At 44.2% G+C, this 26,394-nt stretch overlaps 1 protein-coding gene and 1 long non-coding RNA gene across 3 annotated transcripts; both read right to left on the bottom strand.

Moving 5' to 3' along the window:
• On the bottom strand, window positions 1–26,394 carry STON1 (stonin 1). 2 transcript variants are annotated; one of them, XM_037405746.1, is made up of 6 exons: window positions 26,359–26,394; window positions 17,610–17,804; window positions 13,285–15,278; window positions 3,998–4,200; window positions 3,495–3,601; window positions 1–3,393 (listed from the first exon to the last, which is right to left on the bottom strand). In XM_037405746.1, the coding sequence occupies exons 3-5, from the start codon at window positions 15,227–15,229 to the stop codon at window positions 3,527–3,529; spliced, it is 2,223 nt and encodes a 740-aa protein (XP_037261643.1). In that variant the 5' UTR covers window positions 15,230–15,278; window positions 17,610–17,804; window positions 26,359–26,394; the 3' UTR covers window positions 1–3,393; window positions 3,495–3,526. The 2 variants fall into 2 exon arrangements, with proteins under 2 accessions (XP_037261643.1, XP_037261642.1); XM_037405745.1 differs by having other exon boundaries at window positions 1–3,601.
• LOC119156210 lies at window positions 7,260–13,251 on the bottom strand. The gene is made up of 2 exons (XR_005107021.1): window positions 8,547–13,251; window positions 7,260–8,398 (listed from the first exon to the last, which is right to left on the bottom strand). It is a non-coding gene; the product is annotated as an uncharacterized LOC119156210 (long non-coding RNA).

The raw sequence follows: 26,394 nt of genomic DNA, 5'->3' as shown, positions 1-26,394 counted from the left end.
TTTTTTTTCCTGCCCATTACCACTGTTCCTTTCTTCTTCTCTTTTTTTTTTTTTTTAATTTGCCTCTCCTTTATTCTTAAAAGACTTTGATGCAGATCCCATTTTGTCACTTAAAAGACTTCCATTGACTTCAATGGGTGTTTTAATCCAAAATTACATCAAGTACCATTTACATACAGTAATATAAAATAGTACGAGAAAGATGAATTCGAAGTTTGTCAGTTTCAGCTAATACAACACTTTGTAAGTAAGGCAAACACACTATAAAAATAGCTGTTCTCATTGATTCCTGTTTAAAATATAAAATATCCCAAACCCTGCTGGTCCTTTGTGAAGGAAACAGACAATTTCTAAATACAGCCCTGTAGTAAATGTTAGTGAAGTGTCAGCATCCGAAGTGACCCAAACAGCTGGAAGCATTTCAGTGACTGCAGGCACTAGCTGTGGGAAGCAGCGATCAGAGACGTGTGAAACCTGGTTCCTCACATGATGCCAATGTACCTCATGGATTATTTAAGGCTCTGGTCCTTCTGCTAGCTGGACACTGAGCATCACAATGGCTTATTGCAACTATTCCTCACCTCCATTCCCCTCCCAAAATTACAGGTAGGCTACATATAGACCAGATTTCTAAAGAATCAAAGCCAGTCTGTTTACTCGCTATCACCTGCTATAGCATTCATCGAAAATGTTAACAAACAAGTCTTAAACATTGAGAATGTTCATTCAGTAGGTTATACTGAAGGACACTGGACAATGCAGAAGAAAAAAAGCCAGGGTGTTTCTGCTTTGGCATGCTGCTGTAGAATAGGAAGTTAGAATTTGAGGGGGGGGGGAAAGGAGTCAAACAACCCAAACTTTCTGCCATTAAACTGCAGCCTATTTTTAAATATTCTGACAGCAAAGCATACAAACATCGGTTTGAGACTGAACTTACAGTGTGGCAGTATTTCTGTGGAATTAATTCCCTGTGAACTTGATCCAATTCCAAATAAAATTAATGGTGAGTCTGGCAGGTCTCAGATGGAAAACCAAGGGTCTGCAACTTAGATAAAGCTGTAGCTTCCCGTTTTTTATGTTAACGAGTTCAGTAAGGCTGAATGGCCATTTTCACTACACCTGCTGTAATACAGATGCGCTAGCAGGAAAGGTGACTTGTAACGTGGGTGCTCATCACTGAGGCCATTCAAAAGGATAGCTCACATCTCGAGGGGTCAACGCTACACAGGCTTCTTAGACACATCAAGATACAGCAGATACCTGACAGAAGAAAAGCAGCCGATGCTTCTGCAGGACCGGTAACACCACCAGGTGCCAAATGCCCAGGAGACAAGTGCTGCACATGGTGATCCTAAGGTGAAAGAGTCCCAGAACAGCCTGGCTGTCCATCCTTCTTGAAAACAGAACAATAGGGGCCAGCTGGGCAAGACAGGCTCTGAACAGCAACCACTGCTAACAGATTTACTGAATGAGCTGTATTAATGCCAATCAAAACCAGCCAGCCTCAGACAAAGGTTAGTGCAGGTATCTGCAACACCTGTTTTGCTTCCTCTACCTTACCGAGCAAAGAGGTTAACAGATATTGTAGCTCTAGTGTAACCATGGGCTTCAGCGAACTGCAGAGCTCTGCCGTGAGGCGAAGTATAAACGCTTCGCCCTAGCGCACACTGTGCCCCTTCGTTCAGCTGAGAAGTATATAAATCAAAATTAAATAGGAATAAAACCAAACATGACTTGAAGGTGCCAATGGCTTCTCAAGTCAAAACACGGATGGAGGATACAACAACAGCTGAGACATATTTGGATCATGACTGCACTCAAACGCTTGCTTAGATCTATAATAATATAATCTGCTAATAAAAAGGGATATATAGAGAAGCCAAAATACCGTAATAGTCTATTTGGGGCTTTGGCAATGCAATGCCCATAAAAAACCTGCCCTCAGGACTTACTATAGAATCTATTACCCATTTCATTCTCAGCTTCCAAATGGGGGGGAAAGTATTGTGATGAACTAGGTTCATATTATGGCCTTCTGTTTCCTCAGACTGGTAATTTTCTCAGTGCATATCCCACGTATTTCTACTTTTGGGGAATAACATTTATCTGTATTTTTACACAGTGTTCATATAAACAGTTACAAGCTGTACAAAATATAAAGTGAGACTTAGTGCATATACTATATTTTTGTCCTCCACTAATTTGAGTTTGAAGTAAGGATAATTTTAAGAAAACTGCAGGGGGAAGGAAAACTAAAAGTATCAGGAGCAATTTTTTAATTTATCAGAATGTTTCAGACCTGGAATTACAAAATGACAAAGAGAATAATGCATGAGGGGAAGCATTTAAAACCTTTCCCTAAATGCCAATAGTTTGTTGAAAAAACAGTTAACACATTGATACAGGATTAGTAGCTCAAGCTGCCTGCTGATGCGTCACCGCTTCGCTTTTCTTGCAATAGTCCATTCCTGCATTATTTCCCCACAGAAAATGCCTTCAGAGCCCAGTAGCATGAAAACATCTCCCCTCCCGTGCATGGAAAGACTGTCTTAGAAGTTACTCAAAGCAAGAGTTCCTGCACTTTCCAAATCAACATCTGGAACTTGCATCCTCTAAAGGAGACCCAGGGCAAACAGCAGCGACCAACTGTTTTTTCAGTTTGTGGGGAAAACCCACCACTGGAGTAAATTCTCCAAGCTTCATCAAATGCAATGGGCCCCGAGTGAGTTACACTTGCTGAGGATCTGCCCCTTGTCTCACTCGCTGCAGCAGTGAAAAAAGATTTGTCTAATGCTGGCACAGACAGTTCACTCACATCTGCCATATGTTTTTTTACCCAAGAGATTACTTTGAGTGAGCCTATAAAGTGCTGGGGAGGAAACACTCGCAGCCACAGAAAAATGAAGAATATTATTGCGGAGGAACTTTTCCCATTTTACCAATGAAATCACCCCAGTTTCCAACTCATTAATTGAGGCTTTTGTTGAGAATAATATTACAACTTGCTCTGTTCACATATATCGAGGGGAGCAGAAACATGGGGGACTTTAGTTTTCAAACACCGCTAAAAGATGTAATTGGTCCTGCTGGACCTTACACAGATGCTGGTCTGCACATAAGCACTCTGGCAGTTTTTATTGCTGAATATTATATGTCCAACTGACATGAACTCTTTGAGTAGTGCCATTAGGTTTCAGTATGGAGTATGAGATCACTCCCAAGTCATAGATACACAACAGGAAAATAATGTATTGGAATCAGTCAATTAAGTGCTCACATTCTGCAAGTATTTACAAGGAGACTTTACTCATACCAGTATTCCCACGACAGGAAGTTTACTTGAACGCACGCCAGTCAAACGAGTACTGATTTTCAGAATCAAACCCAAAAGCACTAAAAAAGAAAAAAAAAGAAAATTCAATGACCATGTTTATCCTAAACTAGGTCACTGCGCTTCTTCTAACAATAAATTTCCTATGTAAATTGATTCCTACTAATATCCTATGATGTTGCCTCCCATCCTCTTTTACTGCATTAGGCAGTTCCCAGCCTTATCTGGATCTTCCCCATCAAGCCTAATCCACTTCTTTTCAATTTCAACCTGTAGTTAGAAAACAAAACAAACAAAAACAAAACAAAACAAAACACAGGTAGAATTAGCAAATAATTGTGCACTGAAAGTGTGAACTGTAACAATGGCACAAATAAAAGCTTTGACACAGTATCAAAACATTTCCAGACCCAACCGATTTCAAAACCACTAAGTCCAAAAATAGTGTAACTGAAGAAAAACAATGCCTCATTTGCAGTTCTGTTTTTCAGCATCTTCTTTGATCAGACAAGGAATTATTTTTTAATGATTCTTTTGCTCAAAGTCATTATCACAAGTACATGCAAGATATGTTGAGAATACAAAGCACATTTGCTTTGCAAATGCTGTATGGGGGAGTGGGGAGGAAGAAGAGGAGGAAAACACTGAAAACAGCCCCGAAAATACCTGGCAATTGTAAAAAGCTTTCTGGACCACGTGTTTCTGGGGCTGCAGATCGCTCTCTACGCCCAGTGATTTGACTTCTGTTCCTGAGGCACAGGTATCATGAACAATGAACTGGACAGTAGCAAACGGATACCAGTCAGACGGTATTTCCTGGTCTGATCCCAGTTCCAATTTGTAAGACAGGCTGTGTGGATGATCTGAACCTTGGAAAAGAAAAAACAAACAAACAAACAAAAAAACCACCATCAGTTAATTGTCTTTTCTTTGTTTACAGCAAGAGAACACAGTTCTATCTTTTACTAATGCAGAGCTGTCGTTATGATGCAAGATTATTCTATCTATAACCTTTTGCTACATGGGCGTAAGGTGGCCCCTCACTCATTTTTTGTCTGCTTCAGCATGCTTTCCACAATCATTGCAGTTTTATGAATTAATTTAGACAAGATTTACCAGAACCTTCCAGCTTCTGCTTGAGAGAAGAGTATTGCAAACTTAGGGATTGGTTGCTAAATTCAGACTATTAGGGAAGAATCTCAGTTTTCCCTTAAAAATACATTTCTTACTCTCGTAGAAAAATAAAAACTGGAAGGCCCCAGCTAAGGCAAAGTAGATGTGCTGCCCTGTGTCCAACAACCACCCTTTCCAGAGCCCTCTGCTGTAGGAATTTTACTGGAGTGTTTATTTCAAGTACTACAGCTATCTTGTGTAACATCATCTATTACAGTATGTCTATGGCAGCGAGATAACGGCACAGCTCAGAGTGCTGCTCCAACAAGATATATCCCAGCTGCCAGGATAAGGGCGACCTGGACTCCCTGCTCTAGCTTGATTTGTTATGGGAAAAGAACATACCCCGTTTCTTCCAAACAAAAGTATTAGTAAAGTAACCATCATGTTATAAAACAGAATCGTGAAGGTCTGCCCACATAGTGCAGCATATTCTAAATTACTGTAATCCAGCCTTAGATCTTAGGGATCACTTGCTTTTGAGTTTCGTATATGTGGCAATGTAAGGGAAAGCATTTCTCCTTCTCCTGGCGCACAGGAACACCAGGGTGAAAAGCCTGCTTTCCGAAGAAACTGAGGTCAGCTGGCTCACTATCTGCATGAAAGCAGTATAACATAACATAATGAAAAGAATCCTTTATATCGCAGCTGCCTCTCCAAATTCTTCAGGGCAAAAAGTACTAATTCTGCATTTCTCCGCCTCTCCCGGATTTTAAGCATCAGCATAGACAACTAACTACCATTTGGCTGCAGGCAGAAAAAAACCAGCAGAGAAAGGATTGGCTGTATTTTGTCAAAGGCAAGCCTGGCAGTGTCTATTTGGGTTTCATCCATTACACTGAATGGCATCTCAAAGTTCAGGCAAAAGCGTCCCATTCTTTATGCACTGCCTTTCTCTGGTGGCAGGAATCAATTTCGTATCAGAATGAAGGAAACACTGAAGATGGAGTTAACATGCACTGAGCTTTATCCATCCCACGGGAAAAATTGCTGTAACGCTCCACATCCACAGGCTCATGGGCATTTCATAAGGCAAAAATAAATAAAAAAGCTACATCTCCATTATTCCTGGGAGCCTTGGGCGGGGTGCGTCCTCTGGTCTGTGCTGCAGGTTTTCCCTGCAACCTGCCTCCCAGCCTGCCCAAGCCAGTTCTGATTTTAGGAGATAATTTATGTTTAAGCAGTTCGATGGGCAGAGTTCTGTCACACATGTCTCTGACTTCACCAGAACAAAGTCTAATTCAATAAACCATCCTCCAGCTTTCATTCCAGGTCTGGCATAAAGTCAATAGATCTGCAAAAACCAAGGCTTAAAGCATGAAATTCATGTTTGTCTTAATCGCACTCACTAGAACATTTAACATTTTTTTTTTCCTTTTGACTAGTTATGTAATTAGTATAATTAATAATTCCCTCCCTCTTCCTTGCTGTTACACTCAACAGCCCAATTAAAACTTGATTGCCTGAAGAAAAGGTGAGGGAAGGGGAGAAAGGAATGAGAATTATCCTTTGGGTTATCAGCCCCTAAACTTCAGATGGGGAGGTCTCCAGCTCTTTTTCTCCCCTTTCTTTTTTCCATGTTTAGTAACAACAACAGTAACCAGTAGCTTAAAAAGCCGTTTGCTGACTGCAAGTGCTTCTCTCTGTTCGGCTGACCCCGAAGGCACACACACACAAGAACACAGCAGCATTTACAGCCAGCAGTCAGACAAGGGGCACGTCCCTGGACAAGTGCAGTCCTTCACTGTCTGGGCTTTGCTGGACGTGGCTGATTTACAAGCATCCCCTGCAGGCTTGCTTCCAGCAGTACATCCTATATTCGATCCTTATCCTAAATGCCATTTCTTTATTTAACTTCTTGCAATGTTCAGAGAAAACCTGAACTGGATTTCAGAAAATAATGCTATCTACACATCGCCTAAACCCTGCACCATGGAAGAGTATCAAACACTGGCCATGAAGTCTTACAGGTGTCTTTAAAGGAAGATGTATCACAGTGGACAGCCAGCATCCACTCCCCACTAGCAGCTTCTTTCTACCAAAGCACAGCTCTAATACATGCTCCTAAGGAATGCATTACAGAAACTGTAGGAAGGGTATTACAGCTTGCACTCAGAAATGCAAGGGCAGAACCATAAAAGGGACCGGTAGGGATCACTGCAACAAAAAATGCCCAAGTCCTGAGCTCTGGGAATGAAGCTGCTCTAAATACATCCAGCACAACAGCATCTTTAGGGTGAGAAGGAAGTGCCCAGCTGTCACCAAAGCCAGCACAGAGGGAGGGAAATCAAACCGAGCAGGACAGGCTGGAGAGATGGGATGGAAAAACTTCACCCCTCCTTGCCGACTTTGCAACCCACTTGCCGCACCAAAAGCACGACGCTTTACAACACACACGCACTTAAAAAATGACAACCACCACCCAAACCCCAGCCCATGACCAAAAGCAGCAGCACTGTCATCTCCTTTTCATGTAACAGCCTACTGCTTAGCTCACTCGGGCATGAATCGGGCTCAGTGACCCACGCGGCTATAAGGTATGGGGGTGGAGTAGGCGGTACCGACTGCCATTTGTGCTAAATCAGTGCTCCTGGCATGTGCGAGACATCACTCACATCTCTGAGCACGCTACAGAACAGGGTCCTTCAAGGCACTAAAGCACAAAGTACCCGGTTTGCAAGCCGGCAAAGAGGTACAATGCCAGGGGGGTGCAGCATGTGGCTAAAGTCTCAAGACAATACACAGAGACAGGTAAAACTATTACATTAGAGACTTTATTACTGAAATAGAGGAGGGAACAAAGTCAGAAACAAGTGTTACAGCCACCTGCCAACCTCCTGAGAATGAAGTTGGAGCACTAAACAAGTGTGAGGAGGAGATGGCACTTCATCACTCGTGACAGGCAGATCTGTATACCTTTGTGACATAAGCCTTGTCCTGCTGCTGGCCATTTCTTGCTGTGTCCAAGCCCATTTCTCCTGCACTAACACTCTCTTGATCCACAGTCGTTCCTCCAGACTGCCTGGACGTGGTGGAATGAGCCCCTGTTGAGGTGGGCTTCTCCATCCTTGAATCTGCCATCGTCCCAGCAACAGCTGTGGTGACAGCAGCACCAGCGGTGAAGGAGGCCCCAAGAGGCACGCCGTTCCAGTGCCAAACTGTGAGATGTCATCCCGTCTATGGCACCACGACCCACCTGAGCTGTGCTCCTCTTGGCTCCCAGGACCAGCTCCACTTTCCTGTGGTGGTGCCAGAATGCAGCTTGGCAACAGACTTATTTGACCTGGTCTTTGTGCTGTTTGCTGTGTTGGGATGTGCAGACTGCACATCAGCCACAAGACAAGTGTCCTGCAGAAAACATCAGGGGTTGCAACGCTAAGATGGCACGTCATGCCTTGGCCAGGAAAGCGGCGCACTCTGCCTCTGGGGCTATGGTTGACCAAGATCTGAGGAGAGAGGGTTTGCTGAAGAGTAGCATCGTTTGGAGTCCATTTGTGGTAGAAGGAAAAGTAGATCTAAAGGCTTTTGGAGACCATGTTCAGCATCTTCCTGTTGTGGGAGGGAAACCTATGGAGAAACAAGTAGCAATGGGAATTGTCCAGGAAATTATTTTGTCTTCTGCAAAAGGGAATCCAGAAATAACCACTGCTTGGAATCTTCCTGGGCAGGTATCTGATGGTAAATGTTGGGTGATAGATGTCCACTTAAGCCCAGGCACAAACGGGCCGTTCCTCTTGGTCTGCTGCTACAGCCTTCACTGTTAGACGTGGCACAGTTGTGATTAGCCCTTAAAAAAAATCTCAGGGTTTATATTCCAGATAACTCACACCCATAAGGTGGTCTGTGTTTGGATCTGATGAGTTGTGGGGTCTTTCCTTTGCACTAGGTGGTAACCTGCAGAGGAGAGACAATAGTTTTGGGATCTGAGTAAGGTTACTGCTCTGGGTCCTCTGGAGCAGCCTCCACTGGACCTTTTTGCACAGGGTTGCCCCCAGCCCATGCGTCTCCTGCACCAATGTCAATGTCAGAAGGAGGTACTCACCGCTTCACTTGTGGAGAAGTTCTTCTGCCCATTGCTGGAGCAACTTCTTCCCATCGGCTGTCAGACAACAAAGTGATCAACCAACACTTGGAAAGACTGTGACCATTGCCTTAGTTTTCACCTAAAACTGGCCAGTCCTTGTCATTCTGCTCCATGAAACTATTGCTTCCCAGGCCTTGTATTACACCGGAGTTTGAAGAAGAAAGAGAGGCTGCATGTACAAGATCCTTTTGCAAAAGAAACTGTAATGCTGAAAATGCAAGATGTTGGCCAGAAACAGAGAAAGAGGTACTGGTGTGGAGAGACAAGTGGGTTGGTGCAGGCACAGTGTAAGTCCGTCCACCAGGCTAAGACAACGTATTCAGATTCAAGCCCAGCTATCCAAAATGTGGCCCATCAGGCTCTGTGGAGACATGATCACCTGGACTGGTGAAAACTAATCACTCCTGAAAGGCAACCAGATAATTCGGGGAGCTAAGTGAGCTTTTACGAACATGAGAGACAGAAACCCTGTGGTTTAAGTGTCTAGGCAACTTGTTAAGACTTTTGTGAATTGAGACACCTAAGACTTTCCTGTTTTATGTCTGAAAATCTGGCTCTTACTTCCTAAATATGTTCCAAATTCTTGCTGTCTTTCTTGAAGAATAACAACAAGAAAGCCAAAATAAACAAACAAACAAAATTATTCAGACTGTCTTTTAGCATTCATGTAGCATTTCACAAACAATTAATAATCTAACTTTGCTGCATGTACTCCCACAATTTAGCCCTTATTCACCTGTCTGAGTAGCATTCAAGCAACAATGATCTGAGAAAGGCTCATGAAAACAAGCAGTTTAGGCCAAAAAAATGTGGTGGTTATTTCAGTTAAGTACTAATTCTATTTTTACCAAAACAGCTCCAGTTCTAAAAGTCTTATTTTGAACATTAAAACGTCAACAATTACAAAGAACAGATTGACAGTAGGGTTGTTAGAGGTCAACAACCCCTGCAGCTATGTCTAAATGGGTGCATTTATCCCACCTTCTGGGAGGAATGCATAGGGAGTAGGAAGGTACCACCACCAAGAAGCAGTCTGCAATGGTGCTGGTGCCAGAAAGAGGTGGGTGGGCAGAGATGGAGCTCACCTGGCAAAGTCATGGCTTGGAGTTTCCACCTAGGCAGTTCAGAAAATAAGAAAAGAGGCAGCTGAATGCTGCTGGGAACCACATCAGCTCCCATACTGGAGCCCATGCTCAGATGCTAAAGGGCAGCAGCAGGGCTGCCAGCAGCCACAAGCTCCCCTGGCTCCATCTCTCTGTGTTGCTTAATCACTGCTTTCTCAGTGTGGCTCCATGATGCAGAAGAAAAGGAGAAATCATCAGCTGAAGAATTGTTGCTTTATACAACGGCCCAAGCATGGAGGTATCCTAGCAGGAAACACCACAGGGCACAAATTTACACAGCAAGAGATTAAAACAGCCAGTTTCAAAGTCTAACCTCTCCCCAGCTCCCTGGGCAATACAGGTGCATACAGCCGCTGCCACCCAAAGGCTGGCCCCAGTGCTGTGCTGAAATCATATGTTCGACGTTTCCTTATACGATGCCCCAATTTCACAAGCGTAGATTCAATTTGCAGAATTTTCAAACTTCATTGGATCAACCCTTTGAAGTCTAGAGCTTTTTACCTTTTTTTTTTTTAAAAAAAAAAAATGCTAACATTCTGGCTTCAAACTCTCCATCTATATAACTGAATAAGCATAGGCAGCTTTTAAAAAATGTGGAGTATCTCGCAGCTCACATCGACTTTGCTTGGCCCGCGCTCTTCTAAGGAAAGTAAGGAAACACTTTAGCAGAATCCAGTGGATGCTAACATATTTCGATGTCTATAAAGAGAATCACTATATAACTGTAGGCAACCTTTCCTTTCCTTTTTTTTTAAGAAGACAGACAAAGGCTTTTTGAAAGCAAAAGCCTAGGCATATTTTTCTCCCTGCAGTAAATGCATTATGAAAGTCTACATATTTCTATTAGTTTGACTGCCTCCAGATTTTTGGCATGCATTGGGACAAGTCTATTTTTAAACTCTTAACTGCATACAGAAAACTTGATAGAGAGGTTTAAAATTTGACTGGGCAGTATTACTACCAAAATGTTTTTTCGAACGCAAGAACATTTCAGGGATACAAATTATTTTGGAGATCTCAGCCAGAGGAATTATTCAAATGTCAAAAGTTTAAGCTACTGGTAGAAAATAATGTAAAGCTGTAGAATGCCACAAAAAACAGTTCTTACTATCAAGTAATATAAATCTGAAGTTCACTGTGCACATCAAACCCTAAGGTGAATGACCTGCAGAGAATTAAAGACTTTTGGAAAACTTATAAACTTCTTTAAAACTGCCTGACTCAATTGCTGACTTGATTTTGCAGAAGCAAATCTATATCAAATGGCAAAGAATATTAAAAGCTACCCAGCCGGTCAGTCCCATAAGCCTTGGGAAGACACGTGGCTCACAGCAGCACAGCGAAATCCTTGAAGCCTTGTAGCGCATCTTACATGTCTATGGATTTTGAAGACCTGAAGAATCTTCTTCTGCCTACTAGTTCTCTTATACCTCTCCATCAGCTCCTCTGCCCTCTCTGGCTATTTTCCAGAGTCCCCAACCCCTCCCTTACTGCCTCCCTTTATCTTCCCTCTCTCTGCCATTTCTCTCCCCCCACCCTTAATTCTGGCTTGGCTCCCTGCCTTGCGTTAACCTGCCTGATGATGCTGCAGCTCCTCTGCCCATCGCTGGGAGCCACCGGCATCCTCTCTGAGCAGAGTGTGAGGTACCCAGCTAACAAGCAGCGTGTAAAAGGGAGCGATCGGCCAATTCGGGGGGAACTATATGGCATTAGCCACAGGTCCAAGCCAACCACAGCTTCTTCCAAAGCAAAACCAGAGATGGTGTTAACACGACAGCATTTCTGAAGCTGACCACGGTGGCATTTGTGCTGTTCCTCCCGCGGTGTGCATCGATAGAAATCGAAAGGCCCAACTGCTCGAGGTTTGGGAGACCTGATGGCCTAAGCAAGATGCAGTCTGCATGCAAAAGGGACCAGTATTTCCATGCAGCATCATTAGTCAAAATACTAGCTCTCGTCTGCCAGCAGCCATGCAATAATGCATGCTCTCACAACTGCCACATTAGCATGTTGATGCATGATGCTTCAAATGCTCTTTTAATCAATCTAGTTCATATATAGGCTTAGGCTAATATTCCCCTTTCATTTGTTCCTGCCTCAGTTTCTCTGTCAATCTGTTATTTCTGTCACTAAATATTGGTCAGAATTCAAATACCCAGCAGTAAAAAAATAAGGTAAAGTCATAAGTACCTAAACAACAATTCAAATTACATGTAAGTTAGAATTAGTTAAAAATGGGGGGTGTGGGTGGAGGAAGTATCCTCGGGAGATTTTTTGCCTTCACTCTTTTTTTTTTTAATAGTTTTGAATGTTAAATTTCACCTGCACACACATCTAGATGACAAAACCTGGGAGTGGATATGTCTATTTAGCACTAGCATATCTGAAACCAGGACTTAAGAAGAGTAAATCTTTTCTGGACATTTTAAAGAAGTAGCTAGTCCAGACAGTTAGGATACTACGAGACTAGGCCAATCCATTTGTTAATACTACGTACCTACCCCCTTCTTAAAAGTACAAATTTTACAGATATTTTAGGCAAAATGCTTCAATAGATGCCTTGTCTTACACAGAGTCCTAAGGCCTCAAATACACATAATGCAGATCCAAGCAAAGGATCAAATGCCTTCACTCTGCTGACCTTGAAGCAGAATACTATATTCCTCAATAATTTTTATGCCTTTAGGAAAGTACTATATAGCACTATTAATCTGGTAATGTGACTAAAAATTGGAATTGTAAAACCATATATTTACATTTTCCTTCTCCAGAAAGTCATATTTTCTCCATTAAATTAAGGTAAATTAACTATTTGACTTGGTGGGAAATTAACAACTTCCACACACGCGACTATAAACTTCGCTGGTTTTATTGCTGCAAGTTTTTAGTGAGGTACCATCACCAGAGAGAAATGGGGATAAAGCAGGATGCATTTTCTGCCAGTGCAGTTATTGCCATGAACGTACGACCCCAAGGCACAACCCCAGAAAAGAGGCAATAGATATTAGCCTTTGCAAAAGCACAGCCAGCCTCCTACAGCAAGTTTGACCACAGTACCTTCTCATTATGTACCATACCTGCTGTTTCTTAAATGACGCTAAAAAGCCAAGAGTTACAATTCCACCTTTTCTATCAAACGTGTCATATTGGGTGGGCAAATCATTTTACCTACCGACGTTTGCTTCCCAGCCCACCATTGCCCAGCTGGTATATGTGAAGCATAAACCCTTCCCTCTGTCTTAGTGCAGACTTGAGGTTTAGTCAGAATGTTGAGATTCCCTTCCGTGATGTTGCACGCCTGTAACTACTGGCAATACACCTGCCTCCATCAAATAAATTAGGAAAATGTCCTTTAAATAAATAAATAAATAGATAGATAGATAGATAGATAGATAGATAAATAAATAAATAAATAAGGCTATATTCTCTTTTTCCTAAAAGGTTACTCCAGCTTCTACCAGTATCACCACACAGATAAAAACCCAAACTACAGAAGCTGACGGAGGTACACAAGCATGAAAACAGCGAAGGTGTGTGCCCAAGCCCATCATTTTAAAGCTCAAATTATTTACTTGAGTTTTTATCTGGAAGCCTGTCTATCTTCCACACAACCGCCCTGTAGGCACTCTCATATTTTGCTGTTCCAACCGAGACTTGTATTACGGGATCAGATTCAACCTCATGTAAAGCGCCAAGGCATGCCCTCCTATTCATTTTCGCTTTTAGGGACTTCTGCCTTTGGAGGTTCATGGTCCAAAGTGCTTTGACCCACTGCGTGGGAACGGGAAAGCGTATCATAATGTTTTCACAGTATCTCACAGAGGGTACACGCGTTGGGATTGGAGCAGTTGAAGACATGTTTATAAAAGCCTGAAGTTCAACATACGCCCCCTGAACCACTACTGCTGCCTTCACAGAAAAGGGAAGGTCTTGCCCGTTGTACTGTGTCCTGAAACGCATCAGTTCCAGCCTGCAGGCATCCAGGGGCGTAAACTTAATAATTCGCGATTGTTCAAATTCCTGCACTTTAACACAGTTATGGAAATGGTAATCGAGAATATCGATCCATTTCTTCTCCTCCTCCTTCTCAAAGTAACGCTGGTCCCTCTTCTGGAGCTCCAGGTCATTCAGGGTTAGAAAGCAGTCAGCAGTCCCGTTCACAAAACATAAGCAGTAGATGTGCGTGATGACAGCACTTTCCACGAGTTTTCCTTCTGCCTTAGTGACTTTCCCCCAAAAGTTATCCACTATCTCCAGCGTCATTTCTTGCTCTTCATAATTCCTCCTTTGTCTAGAAACAGCAGGAAGCTTCATAAGCTCTTCGTCGACCGTTACGAGGAAATCGGTGAAGTCGTTATAATCTGTGGTGCCCAGCTTTAACATCTGCTCAACCTCTGGTTCATGGATCACTTCTACTTTGGGATGGTACCTCCTTTTCTCCATGTAAGACACACACTCGATCTTCACGGTATGGATTTTCCCCGAGACATTATAGCTCTCTAATTTGGGTTCGGACAGCTTACAGTGTGGCTGCAGCTGGAATTCCTTGAAAGGTTTCTCCAGGCCCTTTTCATAATACATCTGCAATACACCTCCGGCTAGGACGCTAAGGTAAATAGGGCCCCACTGCCGAGACGACATCATGTTCTTCTTTTCGGGAATCCTCAGCATGAATGGCCACCCATCCACGTTCCGGCTCCTGAAGAGGCTGCAGGGGACCGCGGGGGAGAGCCCGTGCCATGCCCGAGTGCTGGAGACAGGCGGGCTCCCCGCGGCGGCGCAGCTGTCAGCTTGCAGGTGTTCGAGCCTCTCGCAGATGTAGCTGAAGGAGCCCTGGTTAAGGCTTTTCTGATCGTGGCAAGCTTCTTTGTCTTTAGGATGACAGATGCTCCTGTCAAGTGCTTTATCCTTCCTGTGTGTGCTAACGTTAACTGGTGATGTGCTGGGCAAGCATCCTTCCTTCCAAAAAGGACTGGAAAAAGCACAGTCGCCCTGGAAGTACGGGAAGCGCCCTGGTGCTGAGGACGAGTCTCCTAACTCCTCACAACCTCCTGGTGGATTAGGGCTTCCTTCGTCTGTTGATTTGGAGACCAAAGTCTTAACTGGATGGTCATTAGGCAAGGTGTTCAAAGGAAGGCTGCTCGGTTTCTGTGAGGTTAGGGATGAGCAAATCCCAGGTGATGGAAGAAGGTTAACGTTCAATGGCCATTCGGGGATGGGATAAAGAATGTGAATCCCAGGCTTTGGGAAGCATGGACTCCCTGGGTAGTCTCTGGTAGGTGTAGTAAGTGGAGAGTTGCTGGGTGGTCCAGGACTTAGGTAGAAGTCAACTACAGGAGACGAGAGTGGAGTGCTGCCTGTAGAAGATGACCTACTTGAAGAGTCATGCACACTGGACAGATTGAGTTTAAGGCCATTTGCTTTACAACTGCTCTGATTATCAACCGATTTCTGAGGTGACTGGAAGAGTGGCTCGTCATCGAAGGTGACCCAATTGGCTGGATTTGTGGAACACATCTTGTAGGAGAAACTTGAGGCACTTGCACATGTATTACCCACAAACCATCTACAGAGAAACAACAGACATGAGCAGAAATAAATTATCTTGAAAGACAAAAGGAACCCAGCCCTTATAAAATGCAAACCACACAAAGCTCAAAATTGGCTTGCAGTTCACAAACACAGTGTACTTTCTGCTTTACATGTATCATTCTAAGACAGCCGTGTAGAAACAGATAAACTGCCCACGAATCCCTGCTGCTCTGCTGGGTTGGGGATCAAAAGGACATTTAAGCTTTACGGGCTGTTCAGAGCATCTGATGTATGCAGCCTCTACATCAGAGAGAGCAGAAAGTCCCACAGCGGTACAGGACCACCTGCATAACACTTCCAACTATACAGCTTATGTATAGCTTGGAATATGGACAGAGATCTTCCATATTAGGTCTCTGCTCCAGGTCAAGTTTCCCCTCCTTCCCCCCATTAAACAAAACAGCATTTTACTAAGAATGGTGCAGCTGTTTCCAAAAACAAAACCAGGAGGCTGACAGGGGATTATTTTTTTGTGTAGTTGAAAAGCTGTAGCAACTCACTGCTGATGGCGAAGGTACACACACTACAACCATCAGGGCAAAACCAGCCCACCAAGATAACATATGCAACGAGCAGCTGGTTCCTGAGGTGTCTCCAAGGGAGACATTCTCCTCCTGCGATGGACGCAGGCAACAGGGCATGAGCATCCCCAGATGAGAGGCAGCAGGGAGCATTTTGTGGCCACCAGAACCAGCCTGCGACTCATCACCCACACCATGCTGCTATCTGAGGTGCCTCCTGCCAGGACCAGCACGCGTAGGTTGGTCCCAGACGCCTTCCAGACCCAGGCAGGAGTTGCTTCACGTCAGTTCCTTCAACCCTGACTTAGGACCTTAGAGACTGGACACGTTAGGAGGGGGCTGGAAAAGCATTAGACTTATAAACAAGAAAGCCCTAAGGATGAGTGCTACATCCCTGATGAAGGATAGACTACAAGCATCCACCGGAGGAGATAAAATGCCAGTGAAACACAAGTCAAGGCTAAGTAACCACATACGCACCTGCTAAGTACTGAATTGGCTGGCGGCCTGGAAAAAGTGCAGGTCCTCAAACCAATTAATAAGCTACACTTCATCAAACAAAGTATCTTTGGTAAAGAGCTCAGCTAGATGTCCTCAGAGCAGAGCTGCAGCCAGTAAATAATTAATTTCGCCTTTGTGGTTTTAAATCATGCACTGAAATGTAAATGCTCCCTGTATCCCTATGCAGGGTATGTAAAGTTTTTCCTCCCCGCTGCTCCTGGCTGATGAAGAAGCGAGCAATAAATTGCAAATGCCTGAGGAGGGATCGAGTACAATGAAGCACCACAGGGCACATACAAACATCGTTCATTTGATAAAAAGTTATTCTCGTTATGTCAGAACATATTCACGTTTGCCAGAAAGCGCAAGGCAGGCAGAGTTCATATAGATAAAACCACCTGTGTATATGTTACTCCGTTAATTAAGGTTAGATAACGATGACTTAAAGCTATTCCCCTTCCTGCACAGCCAGCCATAGTTAGGCCATTTATTAATTGCATGGCACTGCAGCGTCTAATCCCGGCGCCACAAAAGCCCTATCTGCAGCATTTAGAACAGGATTCATTTTTAGCGATGCCAAAGTTCAGCCCAGAGAATTCTTACCCTACGAGTCATTATTTTTACCATTTCCCCATTATTTCTTGGCCAGTTTAGAGCCATTCAGAAAGTACCATAAACTGTGGCACAGCCCACTCCCTCTGCGGCTGAGCAAACGAGAGGTTGCAACGGAGGAGGACGCTGGTCCTTCATTATTTTTTGAACTCTCGACCTTTTTGTTCAGTAAAACTATTTGCGCTATGCTAGTTATTTTGTGAGCGCTCTCCTCTCCACTTACAGGGGGAGAGAGAGAGAGAAAGGGAGCAAACAAGTTACAAATGACTGTCATAGCTCAGGCACACGCAGCTGCCAGCGTATCCTTCACCCACACAATCAATTCATCAAAATAAAGCGCAGTGATGGAAAGAAAAATCACAGCCGTTTGGTCTCTGACTTGGTCATCAGTTTTTCCTCCCGTTCCACACCCTTCTCCTCCTTTCCGTCTGGCTGCCGGCGCTGTGCCTTCAGCAGTATATATTGATTATTTCTAGACTGGCACGTTTTAAAGCTTTCAGACCTTCCTTCATCTTAACAAGCCTCATTTGTTAACAACGGCTCCTGCGATGCTCGCTCGCTCGGAGCGTGGCTTTTTGCCCCGGCAGCCAGGACCGCGGGGCACGCTGCGGAACAGAGAGCGTTAGGAAGGCGCCTCAAAGGCTGCCATGGGAAACTCCTCCCGCACTCACAGAGATAAGCGACTGCCAGCCAGAGAAAAATCCTCCCCGGAGTGAGGGGAGAGGAGGTCTTTCTGTCCAAGGGGCTGCAGGGACGGCGCAGGGCGATGGCGTGATGCTGGGCAGGCACGACGGCAGGGTCAGCAGCCTGGTCGCCCCGACTGTGGCCACGCCAAGGGGCAAGTCACGGGATGCTGAGATGCATGGCTGAAAAAGAAAACAGAAAAGGGGAATGTAAGTAAATACAAATGTCTTTAACAATAAAGAACACATTTTGCAGCCTATTTCCCTTTCTCATTAGGAATGGATTTTTTTCAGTGTCCTTTATTATTTCCAGATGTTGATTTTTTTTTTTGCACTTCTCTTTTTCCACGACGTCTGCTTCTATTCGCTTTTTAAAGTGTGATGTTACAGATTATTCAGCAGGTTTTTTCCTGTCACAAAACAAAAGGATGTTTGAAGTTCACCTGCCAAATATTTAACTTCAGTCAATAAATGTCTGTGAAGAAACCCACTTTCGCAGATGGAGCTCTCATCCTGTTACAATACCCTCAGCGTACCTGTCAGAGGCTGTAGCCTTCACCTTTTAGTACTGTTCCAGATACATGATTTTCAAAAAAAAAAAAAAGATGCTGATGTTAACAAAAACACACATGCAAGAAGTGGGGGGTTGAAATAGATACTGGCTCCCCTGCCCCTGTTATTGCCCGCTGATCCCCCAGATAACTGCTAGGGATGGAGGAGGAAAATCCAAAGGGATTTTTCAAAGCTGTTTGTACAATGTCATGCTAACGAGAGGAAATGCACCCTCTCCTGTGTTACACTACTGATGCTTTTACACCTGCACAACGCAATAAAGTAATCCTTTCTCCCAAGTCCTTTTTTGTTCTAAAGAGTGCTCAAAATTCCTTCTTATGAGTTAGGACATTCTTCCTCCAAATTGCAGTAAACTCAGGCTTCAGGATAGATATGTTTTGCCTCCAAAAGGCTCCCATGGGACGCACATAAACGTAACCCAAACATTTTGGGTAAAAGTGGTACAAGATGCTATTGATCTCCATTACCACGTATGTTATGCGGCCCATAACATTTAAATTACAAGCACATGGGGTTCAGATATGCGAAAGGAAATACCATTTTTAGAATATTGAAATTGCAAACAAGAAAGCTAGCTGAAATAAGTTGATCCTAAATGCATCAGTTGCAGTGAACCCAAAAGCTGCGACTCATCTCAATTTATCCTCTTCTGTCTGAAAACAATCTTCCCATTTATCAGATTAACTCAGTCCCTCAGCATCTCATGAACAGTAGTTGCGGCTTAATTTCTTCATTTTAATACCTTGAGGGTGTAAGGAAGAGAAATCCTATCCTATTATTGACAGATTTCATAGGCTGTAGCTATTACCGGGTCCTTTGTTGCTTCGAAAATCCCAGATCAAATCTGCAGCAAAAATTCTGCTCAACTTTTGTGTCTTGCTGGGGATACCGTTATCTCTTCCCGTGGTGAAGTTATTGATAATAACTTCCTACTTACTCCAAGGTGCAGTTCAAGGTATTGACTTTGGTACTTTTAATCCAGATACAGCTTGGTCCTCAGCTAGCTGAGGATGCTGACTTGCCACCCAGCCATGTCCCCCAGCACCCTGATGGCAGGGCTTCGCATCGCCTCCACCAGCACAGGGAAGCAGCAGCACCTGAACCAGAGATGCCCCCGGGGTCTTCCCTATCACTTGGCACCAGTTAAAACCCTCAAGCACATCCCCTCAGATGAAAACACAAAGGTCCTTTTTTTGAAATATTGGAGTGTGGGGTCAGCTAACAGGGGATGGCAAGGAAACCCCTCCCTTCTGCAAAGCACAAAGCCAGTGAATGCTTAATAGACAGCACTCGCATTCCAACACACAGAGAAAAGCATAATTTTATAAATATGTTCCTCGTTGCCTCTCCAGCTCCAGAGGCCATCGTGGCTTCAAAACCGTTAAGCTATACATCCTCTAAATAAATTCTCTGTGTGACACCTGAGCATGTATCTTACACGTGCCACTTTGCATGGTGGGGTCGTACCAGGCAAGTATCAATGAACTGTTTCAAGCTCAAAAAAAGCAGATTTACCTACACACAGTGTGACAAAAACAAGTAAATAATCCCTTCAAAATAAGATGAGCTCTTTAGCCAAGTTATTCTGGTTGTGGACAACACCTGGTCATCATATTTTCACCTTTCCAGAACAACTATGGACCCCATATGCTACTCCATGTCAATTATATTTCCAGGAACCGTGCTGTCCATTGCACATAGGCTATACAGAAATTTAACGCAAACCCCTGCATACTGTGCACACAGTGGCGAAGGCGTCCCATAACGATACCATATGAGTTTTACCATTTCTTGTACAAATAATGTAGACAATTCTTCAAGCATTTTTCCATAAAGCATAACAGTCTCACAGGAAAGTACAAATTCTCTGCAGTTTAAGCAATAAAGCACATATGGTATATAAAATATCCTAAACATTTGTAAGCCTCTGTGACATCCAAGTAAGATACGGCAGATTTATCTCCGTATTTTACAGCCATAGTCTTTGTATCTCCATTCTGTTTATTACTTAACTATGCAAAAAACCTGGAAGCATACCTTCTATGTAAAATACTGCTTGATTTATGTTGATTTGCCTCAAATTTTATTTTGAGACTACATATGGCCACACTTACATTTAACGCTGCTCTACCTCTCTTAGATACAAAAAATAAAATAAAGTTCTCCAACCTATACCTCTGAAATAAACATAAGCAAAAGGCACAACTGATGGGAAATAAGAATTTCTTGGCTTTCGCTTGTATTTGGGATATATACACGGATTAAGTCTCCCACTGCATTACTCATTTCATTACTTTTAGAAAATAAGGAACTGGTGTAATAGTCAAAAATACACACCGACTTCAAAGTGTAATGTGAACTTGTATTTACATTGCTCGCTCTCTGGGGCATAGGCACAGCTGGGAGAAGTTCAGAGCTTGCAGCTAATCTGTTTAATTTGGAATTCCTTACTCTTGGCCCCAAGAGCTGGAGGAATTAAAGCTTTCAGCTTTTGACAGCGCGCACGTCCCCAGAGCAAAGGCAGGCGTAACCCATGCGAATGCCTCCCGCTCCCACTTGCCTCTGCCGTGAGCCGAACAGGAATTCACAGACAGGGCGGCTGGAGCTTGCACGGGCAAGTGTGAAAAAACGAATGTTTTTAAGGGCATCAACGCCAGGCATCACGGGATGTTCCCAAGCGGAGACAACACTTACTTTCTTCGCTGGGGAAAAGGATACAGCTTTTTTTTTCTTTTTTTTTTTTTTTCCAGATACTGAAACAGCCTCTAGTGAGGATGGTGTCACACGGTTTGGGACACGGGGTCTCCCCACACGAGGGCAAGTACCGATGCCTGCAGCACCGGCGCTGTCTGCGCACCAGGAGAGCACCCAGCGCTCAGGAGGGATGCTACACAGAGGCAGCGGACGAGGGAGGCCTGAAGACATGTGGGTTCCTCTGCCTCTCACAGCCACATCTTACGCTTTAAAGGCGGTGAGCAGAGATGAGGTTCCCGCGGGAGAGAAAACCTACGGGAAGCTCTCGAAGGAAAAATGAAAGAAAAGCAGCAGTGCTGCCAGATTTGCAGCTCTGCTAACTATCCCAGCCCGCTCAGCTGTGGTTGAAGCAGGTCACCCCCAGAGAAGTAGCTCTTCTTGCTCACAACAGGAGGTTAGATGGTGAGGATCTTCCAGTTCATATGAAAATTTCGCATAGCTATGGAAAACAATTCCCATCTTTGCACTGAAATAATCACCCAAACCTCAGCTGCTACGCACTGTAAATAAACTCCTTTTCATGTCTCGACCCATTCTAGGAGACCTTCCCTAACACGCAGATGCGAAGCCAGATCAAAGCCGTCTCAAAAAGACAACCCAACAGCATGCACGATCCGTCTGGCTGGCTACAGCTGAGCCCCCCATACACCCTAAGCCCCAATTCCCACACCCTCTAGCACTCAGACCAGCTTTTCTCCACCACAGGCGAGTCAGACTAGCTTTTCTCCTTCAGTATTATCTCAGCTGGGACTAGAAATCAAGGCAGGACAGCCCAGAGACAACGTTTTACTGGAAGTGCCTGTAGGATTTTACAGGGATGGCCAAAGATGCCTTCTACAGGAACTGGGAGGCTGTCGTAAATCACTGCAACAGCCACCTGGGATCTGCACCACCGCTCCTCTCAAGACTTTCTTGCAGAGTTTATTATCACAAAAGTAAATTTCAGAATGGGATAAAATAAACCAAACAGAATAAACTACAAAGAAATAAACTAAAATAGAAACCTAATGTAAGTGTCATTGGGAAAGGTACCGGAATGGATACCTGAAGCCACTCTCGGAGGTCATTCAAGAGTTTCTCCATCGGTGCACAGCCAAGCACTGAGCTGTTCCTCTTACCCTAAAGGCCACCCCGCTCACCTGAAGGAAACTATAAAGTTACTGGCAGCAATTGCTATACTGCTTGCTGTCACCTCGCCAGTACGCAGCCACATTACAGAACAGATGAACCACCGAATGCGACAGCACAGAGAGGTCAGTCAAAAGCCAATCTCCAGCTGCAAAATGTTCAAGGATCACACAGCTTCCAAGAAACACTTTCTAACATTTAAAAAAGAAACAAAAAAAACCCCCAAAACACAACAAAAACCCCAAACCAACAGTTTTCCCAATCTACAGCTACATGGAACTATTTTGTTTCAAGAAGATGCAATCACGTCTTGCATCACACCACCAACTGAATAATTCTGATACATAAGGAAGGGCCAAAACCAGGTACACTTATAACCCATTATTTTTTCAGAAATGTAACAAAAGTGACAAAAAAGACGCTTATCTTTGGTATATCATCACATCTAACCACAAGAATAGCAAACACCAGTACCTGACACAAGTCTAAGCATCTTTTTCAGGTCCATCAGTTCTATTTTCTCAGTCAGTTCCTCCAGAAGAGACTCAGGAAAGAGTCCCAGCTCGGATGTCCGGCATTTTCCTGTTCACGGGGTGGGTTTCCTAGCTCAGGAGGTGACAGACTGTGTCAGGTCTATGTGACATATGTCTGGTAGCACACATTTCTGGGCACCTGGAGTCAGGTCAGTAATGGAGACGGCAGGACGGGCTGTACCCATGCTCGCCTCCATTGGCTGGCAGACACGGGGTGGTCAGGAAAAACCTCAAGAGGACACAACCTGCTATCAAAGACAGTAGGAGCATTTTTCCTAGCTTGAATGAGAACAGTATTAAACCCTAAGAACGACAAAATAGTTCATTACATCGTACGGTACACCTTTAACAGAAGAAAACTCTCTTTTCCTAAAAGAAATAATAAAAAGCCTGATCAAATCAGCATTAACTACTCAACGTTTTCATTCTTTTCCCTCCTGGATATCACTGTGCCTTTGAAGACACATCACTTGTTGCAAGATGCCATTGCAAGGTGTGATGCAAGATGTTACTGCGTCTTCTCAAAACAAAATAGTTTTATGTAGCTGTGGATTGGGAAAACTTTTTCTTTTAATGTTAGTGCTTGTTGCAAGCCTGTGATCTGTTGATGTTTTGTAGCTGGAGATTAGCTTTTGATTGACTACTCTGTGCCGTTGCACTTAATTTCTTCCCATTATATAGTTAGACAAGATATCTAAATAATTTTTAATTCGCTTCACTGCGTATATGCATGTTTCTCTCATGTATACAACACACCTGTCCACAGGGCCTTTCCTCCTACAAACGAAACCCCGCAATCAGAAGATGGATGAGGAAGAGGCAGAGGCTGCCGGGCTGTTGAGCTGCGGGGAGCAGCGTGGGTGCACCCCTGAAAGGTGCTTCTGTTCCTGCTCCCATTCAGTTCACTCAGCCAGTCCTGCTTTATCCCCTCTGAATCGCGCTCCTCTTCAGCATCACCATAGTGATGCATAACTTACGCTCCACCAGATAGTGGAGAGCCAATGGGCAGTTGCAGAAGAGCCTCATGTAAACTGTTTATTGCCACTAGCTGACATTTTACTAGTACAGAAGGCTTGGATCGTTTTGCTTTTTTTTTTTTAATTAAAAAAACCAAACAAAACTGGCAACAAACCATCAGCAGAGTGCTCTGGCCTGGAAGCGACAGGAAAATGAATTTATTTTTACTTACAGTACTTCTGCAGCTCGCTAAGTTAATGGAATGTTACTTCATCTACTGAAGCAGTTTTTAACTGTGTTTAGGAAATTTGTTATTCTTAGGAATGTACAAACATCCCACAAAAGTGCTCTGGTCATGGCAGCACTGCAGAGGGCTCTGGCAAGTATTTTAACATCCCAAATCCTTCCCTCTCCCCTCCCCCTGAGCAAAGGCAGAGATTTATAATATGCTACCGAGCAGCAGAAATGCAGTTACAGGTGGCTGTCCCACTTCCGTCAAATGAACAGCCTGTTTTTTTAGGATGAAACAGGCCTCTGGATGAAGAAAAAAATAAATAAATAAAAGGCCTGAGTGCTCTGGCACACAGCTCACATATCAAAATATTAAACTGCTCATGGTCAGAAACAAATTTAAACCTGGTCCTCTGCTAGTGTTTGCAGCGTCCAAGGGAAGCGGTGGATAAAATGCCACAAAGAACACACAACACAAAAGCACACTCCAAAAACTCTTGCCGCTAATCTCAGCAGTGAATAACAAATAGTAAGGAAGCTAACAGAAATACTATATTTAGCATGTTAGCTGAACAATATAATAGTCTTTTTTTTGGGGGGGGGGGGGAAGGGGGGGTCAGAATCAGGTTTTGCGCCTGCATTTAAAAACCACCTCGTGCTTCAGTGTCCAAGAAACACATGCTAGGACCTTCTGGGAGAGTAACCACGATGTAAGATTTGCAGAAGTCTTCTAATCGTGCAAAGTGCCGCCTGACAGCAATTAATGCCATTTTCTGACAAACCAACTCTCTCGTCAGCTGCGGGATCCTCCCCTTCTTCCTGCCTTAAAGCCTTGGAAAAATACTAGCGCTAACGAAGGAGCAGCACAAATGAACCCTTCTTTGTTTATTTGGGTAGACGTATTTTTAATAGCTACTGATGACAGCAGAGTTCATAATGCCATCACCCAAAAAAGCCCCATTTGGTTTCCACCCCCAAAATAAATCTTTTCCCACAGCATTTTCTCGCTGTAGGCGCACTCTCAGCACACTGAGCCAGGCAGCTCGGCGTTCCGTCTCTCACCTACCACTTTTTCTTCTTCTTTTACAGATGTACAAGACTCTCAGCCTCCAGACAGGGAACAGGGAGTTAAGAGCAAAATGAATAGTTCATTTTTAAGAGCCTCAGGCTCCAAACCCTCTGTTCCCTCCTCCCCAGACAAGTCACTACCACTCTCCAAAAAAAGCCAAGTTCTGTTTGCAGAGAAATCAGCGAGGGTTGCGCGTACGTGCCACCTCGGTGAGAAAACACTGGGCAAGTTCAGTGTGGACTTCTGAGCTGGCTTGAGCCAGGCTCCCGTAAAGTACCTCCATCAGCGTTTTTCCCAGCGCATTTCAGAAGCACTGTTATTTGCCACAAGGATCAGAACACCTACATATTTTTAAAAAAACACCCTTATTGAAAAGCCCCCTTCGGTGAGTACTTCAAGCCAGAATGTGAAAACTTTCTAAATTCTTCCTCATCCACCGTACGCTTGAAATAGCATCTCTGGAGCTCACACTAGGGGTGCACCCGCTGAGTACAGCCCAGTGCTGCTCATCCTCCTGCATCCGCTCCGCTTGTTTTCCCAACACCCCGCGCCCCGCTCCATGTGGCACTGCTTCCCAACACCCCAAGCCTACGTGCACGGTGCAACATCAGCAGCTGAACCACAGGAAAATATGAGAAAGGCTCCAGGAATTCATTGTGCTTCAAGAATTAAACAAATTTTTAAAAAACCTTCTCGATCGCCCCAACTTCCTCCCTGACAGGGCAAAAGCCATGGGAACTTGATCCTGTGGGATGCCCGTCACCCAAAGCCCGCTGGTGGCTGCAGAGGTTGAGAGCTCCGGGGCCCCCAGGCAATGCAGTCCCCTCATTACCACTTCTAACTGAAAAGGAAAGGAAAAGCCCCCCCCTCCCAAAAAAAACCCCAAAAAAACAACAAAAAAAGGAGGAAAAAGAGAAAAAAGGAAGAAAAGGGGGAAAAGTAAAAAGAAAAGGGAAAAAAGGAAAAAGAAAAAAAGAAGAAAAAGAAAAAAAGGTTAAAAAGTAACAAGAAAAGGGAAAAAAGAAAAAAGAAAAAAAGGGAAAAAAGAAAGGGGGAAAAAGAAAGGGAAAAAAGAAAACAGAAAAAAGAAAAGGGAATAAAGAGTAATGAAAAAGGAAAGAAAAAAGAAGAAAGAAAAGGAAACAGAAAAGGCAAAAGAAAAAAGAAGTTAAAAAGAAAAAAAAAAAGAGAGAAAAAGGAAGAAAAAGAACAAAAAGAAAAAAAGAAGAAAAAGAAGAAAAAGAAACAAGGGAAAAGAAAAAGGGAAAGAAAGTCTTTTTTTTTAAAAAAAAAAAAATAAAAATCCCGTTCCCAAAGCAAAACAAAGCCGCCCGTGCCCCGGCCCGCCCCCCGCCCGGCGCTGCGGGCTGCGCCGCAGCCGAGGGACCCCGCACCCCCGGCGGAGCCCCCTGCGCCCCGCGGGTCCCGCTGCGCCCCCCGCCCCCCCCCGCCCGCGTCCCCCGCCCGCGCCCCGCGCCCGGCCGCTCCTCACCCGCCGCCGCCCGCCGCCATGTGCCGCGCTCCGCCG

The sequence above is a fragment of the Falco rusticolus genome, chromosome 12, assembly GCF_015220075.1.
Source record: "Falco rusticolus isolate bFalRus1 chromosome 12, bFalRus1.pri, whole genome shotgun sequence".
Classification (NCBI taxonomy): Eukaryota; Metazoa; Chordata; class Aves; order Falconiformes; family Falconidae; genus Falco; species Falco rusticolus.
The sequence above is the reverse complement of the archived record's forward strand: the minus strand, read 5'-3'. Positions and strand labels throughout refer to the sequence as shown.

Bases quoted from the DNA above. Each gene is read 5' to 3' on its own strand.
- STON1 (XM_037405745.1), bottom strand. From the start codon at position 15,229: ATGTGTTCCACAAATCCAGCCAATTGGGTCACCTTCGATGACGAGCCA. The intron at 4,201-13,284 runs GTAAATAATTTG...TTCTTTTCCAAG, and splicing joins GCTTCCAGATAAAAACTCAA to GTTCAGATCATCCACACAGC. The intron at 3,602-3,997 runs GTATTTTCGGGG...TTCTAACTACAG, and splicing joins AAGCTTTTTACAATTGCCAG to GTTGAAATTGAAAAGAAGTG.